This window comes from Salmo salar, chromosome ssa02 (assembly GCF_905237065.1).
Source record: "Salmo salar chromosome ssa02, Ssal_v3.1, whole genome shotgun sequence".
Lineage (NCBI taxonomy): Eukaryota > Metazoa > Chordata > Actinopteri > Salmoniformes > Salmonidae > Salmo > Salmo salar.
In genome coordinates this window covers 44037539-44049611 of record NC_059443.1, presented here as the reverse complement: position 1 = coordinate 44049611, position 12073 = coordinate 44037539, and the positions used below count along the sequence as shown (strand labels likewise).

At 44.3% G+C, this 12073-nt stretch overlaps 1 protein-coding gene across 1 annotated transcript in view; it reads left to right on the top strand.

The window, feature by feature from the left end:
* The window catches only part of eif3ea (eukaryotic translation initiation factor 3, subunit E, a), a 57818-nt gene extending 48195 nt beyond the window's left edge, over window positions 1-9623 (top strand). Inside the window, exons 10-13 of the mRNA NM_001141695.1 lie at window positions 2252-2361; window positions 7504-7606; window positions 8139-8273; window positions 9423-9623. Coding sequence (NP_001135167.1) covers window positions 2252-2361; window positions 7504-7606; window positions 8139-8273; window positions 9423-9458 — 384 coding nt within the window. The 3' untranslated portion in view covers window positions 9459-9623. The remainder of the gene's footprint in view (window positions 1-2251; window positions 2362-7503; window positions 7607-8138; window positions 8274-9422) is intronic.
* Window positions 9624-12073: the final 2450 nt, after the last annotated feature.

Here is a 12073-nt window from a genome sequence, read left to right as displayed (position 1 = left end):
AGCTGCTGTTAGCTAGCTGACACGCATCTCATTTCCAAACCATATTACATTTGTCCCTTGTGCTCACCAATGATATGGTACATTTTTAAAGAAGTCTAACTGTTAGGTTGCTAACTTTAGTTTTTTTGGTCAGTGAAATCTGTTATTTAGACTGGTTTATGGGGCGGCAGGGAGCCTTTGTTTAGAGCGTTGGGCCAGTAATCAAAAGGTTGCTGGATCGAATCCCTGAGCTGACAAAGTAAAAATGTCGTTCTGCCGCTGAACAAGGCAGTTAACCCACTGTTCCGACGCTGTCATTGTAAATAAGAATTTGTTCTTAACTGACTTGCCTAGTAAAATAAAAAAAAATCTATTTTTCAATAAAGGTGAAATTGAGGAATAAGGTTGAAGACCTTTATTTCTCATCGGTGGAAAACATTGTTTAGATGCTTTTCAGACAATGCTCTTTAGGCGATTGTTGCATCATACGTTCAGTTGCTACTGTCCCTATCACGTTTTTGCTGTGGTTCGCTGCAAGGACCACTCAACAATTATCACATATGTGATCTTACACGCCAAAGGGTTAATCGGAGCGCGCTCCGTTCACACACAGGACCGCCTGTCTGTCGAGGTGGGAGGTTGTGCAACAGTTAAGCTGCTGCACCTTAAGTGTGATGGGTCTGCAAACATTTTCACAAAATGGGCTCATTTGAAAGTAATAAAGACAAGGGGATTTTGCAAACAGACACACGCCACAAAAGAACCTCATTCAATTTTGTGGAGTGATGGTTGAGAGGTAGAAAGATATTCCATTGGGGATGGGCCTTTTTGTCTTGATGAGCATGTGTAATGCATCAGTTTGGAGTCATCGAGGAGAGAACAAAAGGGTTACATTACTCTGGGTGATACCCAACTATTTACTGATTGCTGTAATGGTCAGATATCGGTGTTGTTTTCCAACATCCCTGTCTTCACTGCAACCTTCAACATTGAGTAGAAATTGATTTGAAAGGAAGTGGGAAATCCAGTCTTATTTGAACGCACCAAACCCCCCCCCCCAGCTGGAATCGCTGTCAGATGTTGGCAACTTTTGCATGTTGAAAGCGGGGGGGAAAAGCCTACCTCAAGTTTAGCTCATCAGATTGTGCATAAAAGGCCACTTCTAGCCCTTTCAAAACTTGTTTGAGGATCTTGGGCTGAATCCCAGATGACACTGATTAGGACACTTAGCTGTTCAGAGTTTATCGTGCCTAGATAAGCGTTGTCATAGCTGAAATGTGGTGTTGCCTGATAGCGCCATGTAATTAAGTTTTCTTCAAGCAGAAATGGAGGGTGAAAACAGCTCTCTAAGCTTTAAGCATACAAAGATTTGTGAATTCTTGGAGAACTTTTGAAAACTGAGGTCTGTGACGTGAACCTAGTACTCGAGAGTAGGAACGCAGTAATAACCACAAAGGAATGTAAGCCTTTTGACACAACTTTTGAGTGCACAATGGGGTCATGAACACTTAAAGTAGAGTTGTCGTACTGCTCTTTTATGGCGGTGTAAACTTTTCAGTTTTCCTGTAGCCCATCTGTCAGTGTTGCTAGCCCATGTTCTAATGTCAGGCAGAGGGTGTTCTTGCCCCTATGGTGGCTGTAGAACCCCTAGTGTGGTGGCGTGTAAATTGGTTTCTCCCACACTGCACAATTGACCCTGCACAGATGAACAGTGATAAGTCACAGCCACTGTGGTCAGTGGCTGGCTCCATTCTTGTCTCCCGTTTCATGTGGAGGCAGCTGAATTAAAAGATTTGTGGTCGATTTTTGGAGCACCCCGAGTGGCCTGGGAGTACTTTTTTGCAGATGGGGGTTTCTCCTTTTGAGGCTTTTGCCAAAGTAAATTGCTTGGTAACTTAAATGTGGCTAGAGCAAGACCCCCACCCCCCTTTACTCTGCATGTATGAAGAAAAATATAAATAATCCTTTCTGCTCTTTTTTTAATTTGACAGTGAATTGGGTTTTCCCACAATTTAATCAGTGCCTCGATCCCAAATAAGGACTGCAAGGGGGAAACCTGTTACTGCTGTGCTTTTATGGCTCTCCAGGGCCACTCAGTCAGAATCCAATCTTGATTGCACTAATGAGTTTACGAAAAAGCTTAACATTCATTTAACTGTTTTACTTTCCTTAAACCCTGCAGTGGTCTTTTATAGAAATGCGTGCACTGAGGCAAATACTCACTACAATATTTGTATTACTGTTAACTTTTATTTCCCTCCATCTCTTCCAGGTGCTTGTGAATGACTTCTTCCTGGTGGCTTGCCTGGAGGACTTCATTGAGAATGCCCGTCTGTTCATCTTTGAGACTTTCTGCAGGATCCACCAGTGCATCAGCATCAGGTGAGACCAGGGAGTGATGTTAAAGCACCAGTTGGGGAACTGACAGGAAGGACTTTGCAAGAGATCAGTCTTTGCTAGACCGTTGTTCGCCATCACTGTCCAAATGCTAAGATGTGCACCATGCACTACAGTGGCCAGCTCAGACGAGCTAAAGTGCACAGGAAGGTCATGACAGTCTGTCACCAGCCAGTGAGCTTGCTAAGCAGACCAGCTGCAGGAAGAGGGTGGATATGTGCAGTGATTACAGGAATGCCCCCCACAGATAAGCGTTTATTGCCCCTTTCCCCAGTCAAATACACTCACATCTCCACATACACATTTTAGGGATTAGGCAATGGGAGCTTTAACTGCTTCCTGGTTGTTCTGCTCACTAAACTTTTAAAGACCACCTCAGTGAGAGACCAAACCAGGGACAGGTTTCTCTCAGGGAGAGGTCAGGGTTTAGATGGGCTTTGACGGCTTTAGATTTTGCTAGCTGCTGATGCGGGGGAGAGAGGAACAGCGTAGCTCCACTTCTGAGTCGTCCTGGGTCAGGGTTTCTAGTGTTCAGGGGGTTCTGAAGTTCTCTTTCTTTCCCAAGCCTTGTTACATCCACTACAATAAATTTACCTTGGATAGTCACCAAAACAATAGTCACCAGTCAAAGCTAATTATGGTGAGCATTGGGGGGGGGGGGGGGAGGTAATGGTCCACAATTAAGGATTTGGCTGCCTCTTGTGCATCTCTTCTAGAAAATAACAAATGTATAGCTATACAGATTAGGCGCATCTAGGGCCCAGTCTACCAGTAGCCCTCATCTTACTGTGGACTTCGCTCTCTCTTCACTCTAGTCTGATATACTACTTTATTTTTACCTCACTGCTTTTAGTGTACACTGAACATTTTGTACTTGTGGAAATGAATTTGGAAAGACATAGTTACTGTACTAAGGCAAAAAGGGTTATACTCCAACTTCTAATGGAATATGCTGTCATGGACATTGAATGAAAAGGGTGAATGAATTATAACTTTTGACAGAGAAATTATTGCACTGCCTGTTATACAGAGCTGTGGAGGTCTGTAGTCAAGGTTGAACCATGGAACACGATAGGGCTCTGTCGAAATCTCCAGTTGCAGATTGTCTGGAATTGATTAGGAGTCCCGGCTCTTTTTTTTGGCAGACTTGCTGCAATTGGATACATTTACTTGTTAAAGACCACAAAGGTTAGTGGTAACAGTAGGAAGTTGAATTGTGATGTTTTCTAAAATTTTGTCCTGTGTTTGTAGGTCTTTGTTAGCTGAGATTGTAAAGGAAAGGTAAAACAGAGCGGCGCTCGGCAGTGTCAGGGATTTCCGTGTTTATTTAAAGCCGTTGCGATGACGATGGACAGAACACACAGTTTATTTTTGACAAACGCTCAAATTCCATGTCATTAGTCTGCTACCCAGAAGCCCTCTGCATCCAAGCATGGACTCAAATGAATCTGATCCCTGTTTTTAATGAGGACATTTTTACAGCTGTTGGCTATGAAGGTTTCACAGATATTTAGCTCGCTTTTTTGCCCATGGCATGGGACGAAAGTAGGCCAGAAGTGTGGGTAGTTGAGTTACTCTATGCAGAAAGGCTCATGTAAAAAAGGAAGCTGTGAAAATGTGACCCCACGATTTGAGCTTATGCTCCGTAATTGCATCCACATATCCCTTTGTCTAGACTTGGGTATGTTTTTACAATTTTGATTTCATTTTTTGGATTCACAAACTTAATATTACCATATTTGACTTTCTTTCAATGTTAATAACCAGTCATTTTTTTCTAACATTGACCTCAGATGGTACACTGTCCAGTGACTTTGTCAGTACGTACATAAGACCGAGCCGGTCAGCCGACACTGAAATGTGGCACATGGAATGGTAGTGGACATCTTTTCCCATCACAAGAAGCCGAAAACGGGTGTCGTTCCAAATGGCTTGGAATCTCTTAATGCTATCATATGGTAGTGTTTAACAATGCATTCGTCTGAGCCCAGCCACTTTAGAAGTGCCCCCTTCTTATGGGAGTTTTCCCTCTATAACAGTTATCCTGACCTCTCTCCCTGAGTGTGAAGGTGGCCGAGAGACTCACAGGAGTCGTCGTCGTCGTCCCCCCCCAGCCTGAAATTGAGTGCTGAGAAGCCAGTAAGGGGTTGAAATGAAAGCTCCCCCCCCCTTCTCAAGGAACAGGGCTATGGCTGTGTAAAACAAAACACGTGAAGGTGTTCTAGTTGGCTTAAAGGCCAAGGGATATGTCAATAGTTGAGTTTTGTAGGTCTAGCCCCCCCCCTTACATATCCCCATCTTCTGAATTTCCAGGTTAAGATAAAAGTTGAGACCTTATCTATAAAGGAGATAAAGCAGAGTCCTTTGTAAAATATGATACATGAATGCTCTTCCCCAGGAAAGCATTGCCAGATTTCCTGTAATGAATTACAGAGTAGGTTGTTATCACTGAAGTTGTCCTGGGTGCATGCAGGGGCTGCCCTGGGCCTTTTGGGGCAATGCGCGTTACTGTGGTATGCTGGGGAGATCACATTCTGCAGGGGGTTAGGGCCGAGGTGAACTCGCCGTGAGGAAACTGGGTCATGTTTATTTTGATCTCGGATCTGAGTCTGGTTTGACTGACATGTGCCCTCACCTTGACAGAATCACCAAACAAACACACTCTGCGTACCCCTCTGCGGCAGTCCCACATCTCTTGGGTTACATTTTGAAACTGAACAGTGTTTATAGACGTACACCAGGAATTTTGCCCAAACTGGTGCGACCTGTGTGTCTCCTTTAGTGTTGATTGTGTCACTCCTGGATAGCAGACACATGTTAGCCATCACGACCTAATCTCACGTGAGTGGACAACTGACATGGGGGGGTTTCTCCCCATGCTTGTTAGGTCCTTCATAATGAGCCGTAAGTGCAATTTTGTTTTCCGCAGCATTTTGCCGTAATTTAGTCATTTGGGTATGAGTGACAGGTTGGTCATACCCCTTTCCACTCCTCCAGCCCGTGGGGATTCAACGTTAATCAATTCTTAACTGGTGTTTTTCTCTTCTGGTATCCACCTCAAACACTGCTGTGGTGAAAGTGGTGATGGATCATCACGCTCTTGTTACTTGGATTTCCCCGCGGCAGTGCCTCTTTATGCTGAGGTAATGCTGTTTATTATTTGTTTTTGTTTTTTTTGAGCCCCTTCCAGACACTGATGTAATTTCAACCCCCTCCGTACGTAGTTTTGCTGCTACTTTCAAAAAGGATGCCAAGCTGGGTCAGAGCGGCGAGAATGTGTTTTTGCTGTCGGGCCTTGAGGTAAGGCAAACATTATCCCAAATGAGGTTATTTCCAAATGGGAATTTACGAGGGAGAAAGTCTTAAAGAAGTCAGCATTTGGGAAGTGACCGTTGAAACGGTCCTGCTGGTATTGGCAACTATTGTGGACTGGATCTGATCCAATAGCGAGAGGTGGTTTGGGGTGGCGAGGGTCTGGCATACTCACAGGTCTGTCTCTCCATCTCCGTGGGGGAGGGAACTTGATTAATGGAGCAGGAAATTATAATTAGTGGGGTGCACTTTTCATACAGTCCTCATAACCCCACGGTCCACACACACTAGTATCTATGTTGTTGAACGAGTGTATTAATGAGGTTCGTTCAAGAGGTGTGCGTTGGGTGGGCTGTGGGATGCGAAGGAACTAGCTATACTACTTGTGGTGGAAGAGATGGGTATATTTATAGGCCCCTAATATGAAATGGGGGACCAGCAGGAAATGTGGGGCGGGTGGGAAGGAGTGGGTCTAGATGGTGGTGGTGGTGGTAGTAGTATCAAGGGGGTTTAGTAATTTTCAAAGCTGCAAGGGAGGCCAGCTGCACTGGCAAAGGCTTTGGATCAAAGAGGGCCAGGCGCCCACCACCTCCCTCTCTCCCTCGGTGACACATCCATGTCCCACCGCTCTATCAAAGAGCTCCACGGCAGCAACCTGGCTTTCATTTGGGGACAGTAGCAGGTCCCGCTCTGTCACGGGCAGGCTCTGGGCCAAGGTGGGGTGAACGTAAGTGTGTGTCCAGGAGAGGACATCAAAGAGTAAAGTGACTGGCTAGGGAGAGAAACTGGGATTCCCACTGACTTCTCTAATTGCGTTAGCCTGGGGAGTCATGAAATCTTCTGTTCTAGTTCATGTAAGTTCATTTGCGTGTGTTCCCCTGATCCGGTTTCTTTGACACGTCATTGTATTTTACTTTATAGGCCTTTTAGCCTAAGAATGTGTATGACTTGGTAATGTGTTAGCATTGTCCTGTTAGCTTTGTTAGTCTTAATGCAGCCCTTTCGTCATATTGAGTAGTGTAGCAAATGTGGAGGTATGGCATCAGACTTCCACTGAAAAGGCTTGTCATATACACCAAGTGTACAAAACATTAGGAACACCTTCCTAATATACAGTTGCACCCCCGCCTTTTGCCCATAGAACAGCCTCAATTCATCAGGGTATGGAGTCCACTAGGTGTCAAGTGTTCCACAGGGATACTGGCCCATGTTGACTCCAATGCTTCCCACAGTTGTCAAGTTGGCTGGATGTCCTTTGGATGGTGGACATTTCTTGATGCTCATTGGAAAACTGTTGAGCGTGAAACCCAGCAGCGTTGCAGTACTTGACGTGCTCAAACCGGTGCACCTGCTACCATTTTAAAAAAAACACGTCTCCATCTACACTGAGTTCAAGTGGATTTAACAAGTGACTTCGATAAGAGGATCATAGCTTTCACCTGGTCAGTCTGACAATGAAAGAGCATGTTATGTACACTGTGTAATCTTGGCTTTTCTGATGTGTGGTCTTTTCTGCTGTTTGCTTCAGTTCATTAGAGGCTATACCCAACTTTTGCCCCTAGGAATAAAATGGGCCCAAAAAGGGTCCCATGAAGGGACAAATATTGCCCAGAAATGACCTCATTGGACAGAGGGGTACACCTTCCCACGCCCCAGTTGATTAATGTGGTGTGTGTATATGAACTATATAGACAACACTAAGGCCACATTTTTCTTTAAACAATTAGCAACTTCTGTACCGCTTATTTAATCGGAGAACACGTGTGTATTGTTCCACTCGCCTTCTAAAAATCCTGTTTCTCCTCTGCTCCTCAGCATGCTGGCAGACAAGCTGAACATGACCCCCGAGGAGGCGGAGAGATGGATTGTCAACCTTATCCGCAACGCCAGGCTGGATGCCAAGATAGACTCCAAACTGGTGAGACTGACGCCCTGTCTGTCTGCCTCGACAATCAATGACCTCTGCTCCCACGCAATTGATTAGTCCGTTTTTTTCTTCTTTTTTTACTCCTTCGTAATCGGGGAGCTTATTCTCCGGTGTACCTCTAGATGCAATATAAGTGCATAACTGTAGAATGACTGAGACGAGAATAACAAGGCATGGGATGGGCCATTATCATAATAGGAGGGTATACAACACAGTACGAAGTAGGCAACCACAATACCTTACCCTTTTTAAGTCCTTGTTCTCCTCTACAGCTCCACATTGGGTCTTGCATGTTTTGGCGTACCCATCACTGCGCAGAGTTCTCTGTAATCAGCAAATCATACCCTAGCCACTCTTCCTGGAATGACATAGAATTACCTAGATGTGCACTGAAATTTACATAAATGTGTCCCGGGCGGTTGGCGACACGGTGGCGTGTCTGTGAGACCAGATGTGATTGGCTCTCCCCGCTGTGTGATTAGGCCTAACTGTGTGCCCCTCGCCCTGTCCTGTTCTTATCCAGGGTCACGTGGTGATGGGGAACAACGCTGTGTCGCCGTACCAGCAGGTGATTGAGAAGACAAAGAGCCTGTCCTTCAGGAGCCAGATGCTGGCCATGAACATCGAGAAGAAGATGGCCCACGCCAGCAGGAACGAGGTAAGCGAGTTTGTCACCACTACCCACCCTCCCATCCCTTGTCAAAGACTAGACTACCCATTCCCTTTTCCAACTGACTGTGACTCTTACGTGGGTGGACACAGTTCAAAGCCCTCTCGAAATGATCAGCTCAGAGAGAACAGGGCTAGAAGAATGTCGACGAACCAGCTTCAACAAAACGCTCCACTTGACACGGAATCAGCCAGTAAGAGCAGGTTTTAACGGAGCTAGCGGGCACTTTCATCATCCCATTGATCTTCATAGGCCTAATGACAAGGTAGATGTCAATGCCGCCATAAAACAGGGCCTGTGCCCTGTGACTCAGCTACCGCTGCGCAAATAAGGTCGATTCGCACACTAGCCTCACTGAACATTACTCAAACTACGGAGTTCCCTGCACTTAGTACAGGTCCCCACAAATGTTTGCCTTGGGGTCCAAATTTTGGTCTGTTTTGATCTTGACCGTGTGAGTGGTATGTAAGACTAATCCACGAAGGTAATCCTCAATGATCACACACATCCCTGAGCCCCACCCTCTCCCCATGCCAGCAGTGCTCCTTGAAGTTAGGGAGAGAAGGACATGTCTGTAAAACCAAAATGAAACGGATTCTTAAACTTTTAAATGAGCCAGTCCACCGCCTCCCTTCGACCCCCTCAGATTAGTTTATTATAAATATATATCTAATCACAACGGGGCCAAGTGTGCTTTAAATGTCCCCCTTTTAACTGTCCAGTTCTGAGTAAGTATCTTTTGATGTGTTCAGTTACCACCTCTCTTGTTTGAATATCTGCAGGAAGAGAGCTGCTATATCTCTGTTTAGTCAAAGCAAAGACCCTCGTTAAGAGGCTGCAAACAAGTGTCATTACATTCTCAGGGCTACAAATCACTTCTAATACATTTACTACCTGTCATCTGGATGGGCTGTTGGGGGTCCGTTACGCATGCATACACACACGGGCGGGGACACACACACTTGCTCACATTTTAAGTCAACTTCAAGTGTTCGACTACATACACTCATGGGGATTTCTGTTTCTAATTCATCATATAATTCATTAAAGCCCAGAAACAAAATACTGTATGTCTGTCAACTGGTAGTCTAACCTCTCTCTCCCCCCCCCCTTTTCTCCTCCCTTTTTTCTCTCCAGACACCCAACTGGGCAGGTCAAGAGACTGGCTTTTAGCAAGACACCACCGAGAATATTTTTATTCCTGTTCCTACACAGCATTCCCATCCAGCAACAACATCCTGTTTTTTCTGCTTGTCCCTCAAGGAGCAGAGGATTTTATTTTTTTTTGCTCTTGGTTCAAGTCATCAGTGATTCAATAAAACAGACGTGCAAAAACCATTTTCACCAATGATCGCTTTATTTCTGGACATTACAGATGGTGGTTGAGGCTTAAGTGGTTAGACTTTTTTTTGCATTGGTAATACTTGGCAGTTGTAATGTGTGCATTAAGTCACTGAGTGGGACAGTTAATACTGTTTTGGGTGATGCGGCTCATGTATGCACTGTAATGATGAATGAGTGTTTAGGCTATTGGGTTTCATGGTGTTTTAGTGGCCCGGTTCACCATGGCAGTCACACAGGAGGGGAAGTGAGAGGAGGGGAGCAGACAGAGGTGATGTACAGTTAATAGTGGTCATACTCTCTGCCAGTCATCTTTCCCTCTGAGGACATGAGGGACTCGTAAACCTCCATTAGCCCAGACTAATCAGTTTAATGTGCCTCTTGCTCCCCCCTTCTCTCACCAACTCTTCCTTCAGCTTCTGGCTTTCTCATGTAACTTTCTTTCTCTTTTACCTCTCAACTTGACCTTGTTCTAAAAGGGGAGATGGTTTCAGGTAGGTGAATGCTCTTGTGAGTGACTAGTGGTCCTTCGGTAGACAAACTTTCATGGGCTGCTACGTCTCTGGGGGAGCAAAGAGGTGCTTCCAGCTTCCATTGGCACTCAGGGCTCGGAGCCAGACGATTCAAACACTGACGTCACCTTGGACCAGGCCAGCGGGGAGGATAAAGTGATTGGTTTACCGGTCCTTTGCCATGACGCATCATGAAAATAAAAGTTATCCTAGCCCTTAATTATCATTCACCTTACCAGTGCACTCTCCTGTATTGTTTTAGTAGGATGTCCAGACCAATACCAGACTTGCCGCAAACAGCCCTTTGACCACAATGTCTGTCACTGCACTCGAATAAAGAAATAAACAGTCAGGCAAAAGGTCACTATCGGTTTTGGCTGGGAAACTTCCATGGTTCTGTTTTTACACATTGTCCAAGGTTTTCCCCCCACAAAAGGTTTGCAAGCGGTCCCAGTGATGAAATGGAAAACTTACATTGTGTTTTTATTGCTTGAGGTTAGAACGCTTGTCTTGTATAAAACCAGTGTGACAAAATGTGTAAAATAAAATGTCATGGAAGGTCTCTGGTTTTTGTCTGTGGGGTGGTATTCCTATATGACGCTGCTCCTCTTTCCATTATCTACAATCATTTTTAATCATGCTCTGTTCCATGGCTATATTTGAATGCTTTCATATAACTTAAGCTTTATATTGTTAAATAAAAAATTGAATTGTTTTCACGACAAAGCCTTTGTTAGTGAGTTAACATTCATTACAAAAATATTTTCTATTTACGGTCTTTTTTTCATCTTTTTGACGTCAGGCTGAATTGACCTCTGGCTTTTCAAAAGAAATCATCCAAGGTTTAGATGTTTGCTTTATATACAAGGACTACGTATGGAGCGTAACATATGCATTACACCAATCTGTAACCTCTGGGCCTCAGTCATTTCCTGAAACTCTGCCTCCTGTTTATTTTGAGTAGAATATTGCTTCCCGATTGGGGGCAGACAGTTGTGTCCTGATAAGTGCCCGACACAAACTAATTTCCTAAAATAAATAAAAGATTAAGTGCCACACCTAGTGGTCAAAGGGGGTACAGCATTTACAGTCTATTTCTACCAGAACAGGAGGTGAACACTATGGTGGACCTAGGTGGGTATCAGGAAATCTCAAGTAGGGTATAACCTGGGGTTTTTCTGGTCTTTTTTTCAGGACCGGTACTAGGCCTATTCTCTGGTATTGCTTTTGACTTACCTTTCAGTTAGTTTTGAGGTCATGCAAGTATGTCTAGTTTTGTGTCACTTGATTAGGTAGATTGTTTAACTGTTAAAGTTACCAACTTTATATCACATCCATTAATGGAGCAAATAGTTGTCCAATCATATTACATTCTCCTAGAGTAAGGCTTTACATCTTTGAAGTTGCATGCATTCTTGTTTCTTGAGAGCAAGAATGACGGCAACGATGAAGGTAAAACGTTGATGGTGGTTATGATCATTGTCTTCCCAATTTATCCATTAAAATTCGACCATCGAAGCCATACAACTATATGTTTTCTTTGAAATCCTAAAATGAGACTAACTGGCACTACAATTCACTAGCTTTTCGAGACATGAGTAGGTCTATTTGTCATATAGTGGAATTAACAGTATAACCATGCAGGTACTAGCAAGACCACTTCTCATTGGTCAAATGGGAATAATTGGAGGACCAAACAAACTCCGTTTCCAAACCCCATAGAAAACGACTTAAAAAACGTAAAGTACCGTAATATTTGTTATAATTTGGAATTTGAGAGACAAAAGGTCATTCAACATCCAAACTAGGGGTGATAGCCTTCAACAATACCCCACACAAACGTCACGGGTTGTGCGTAATTTCACACGAGAACCAAAACGGCTGCGATTGATTTGTTTCATGCACTAGGACCCTGAGGGAGCCTCGGTGTAGCGT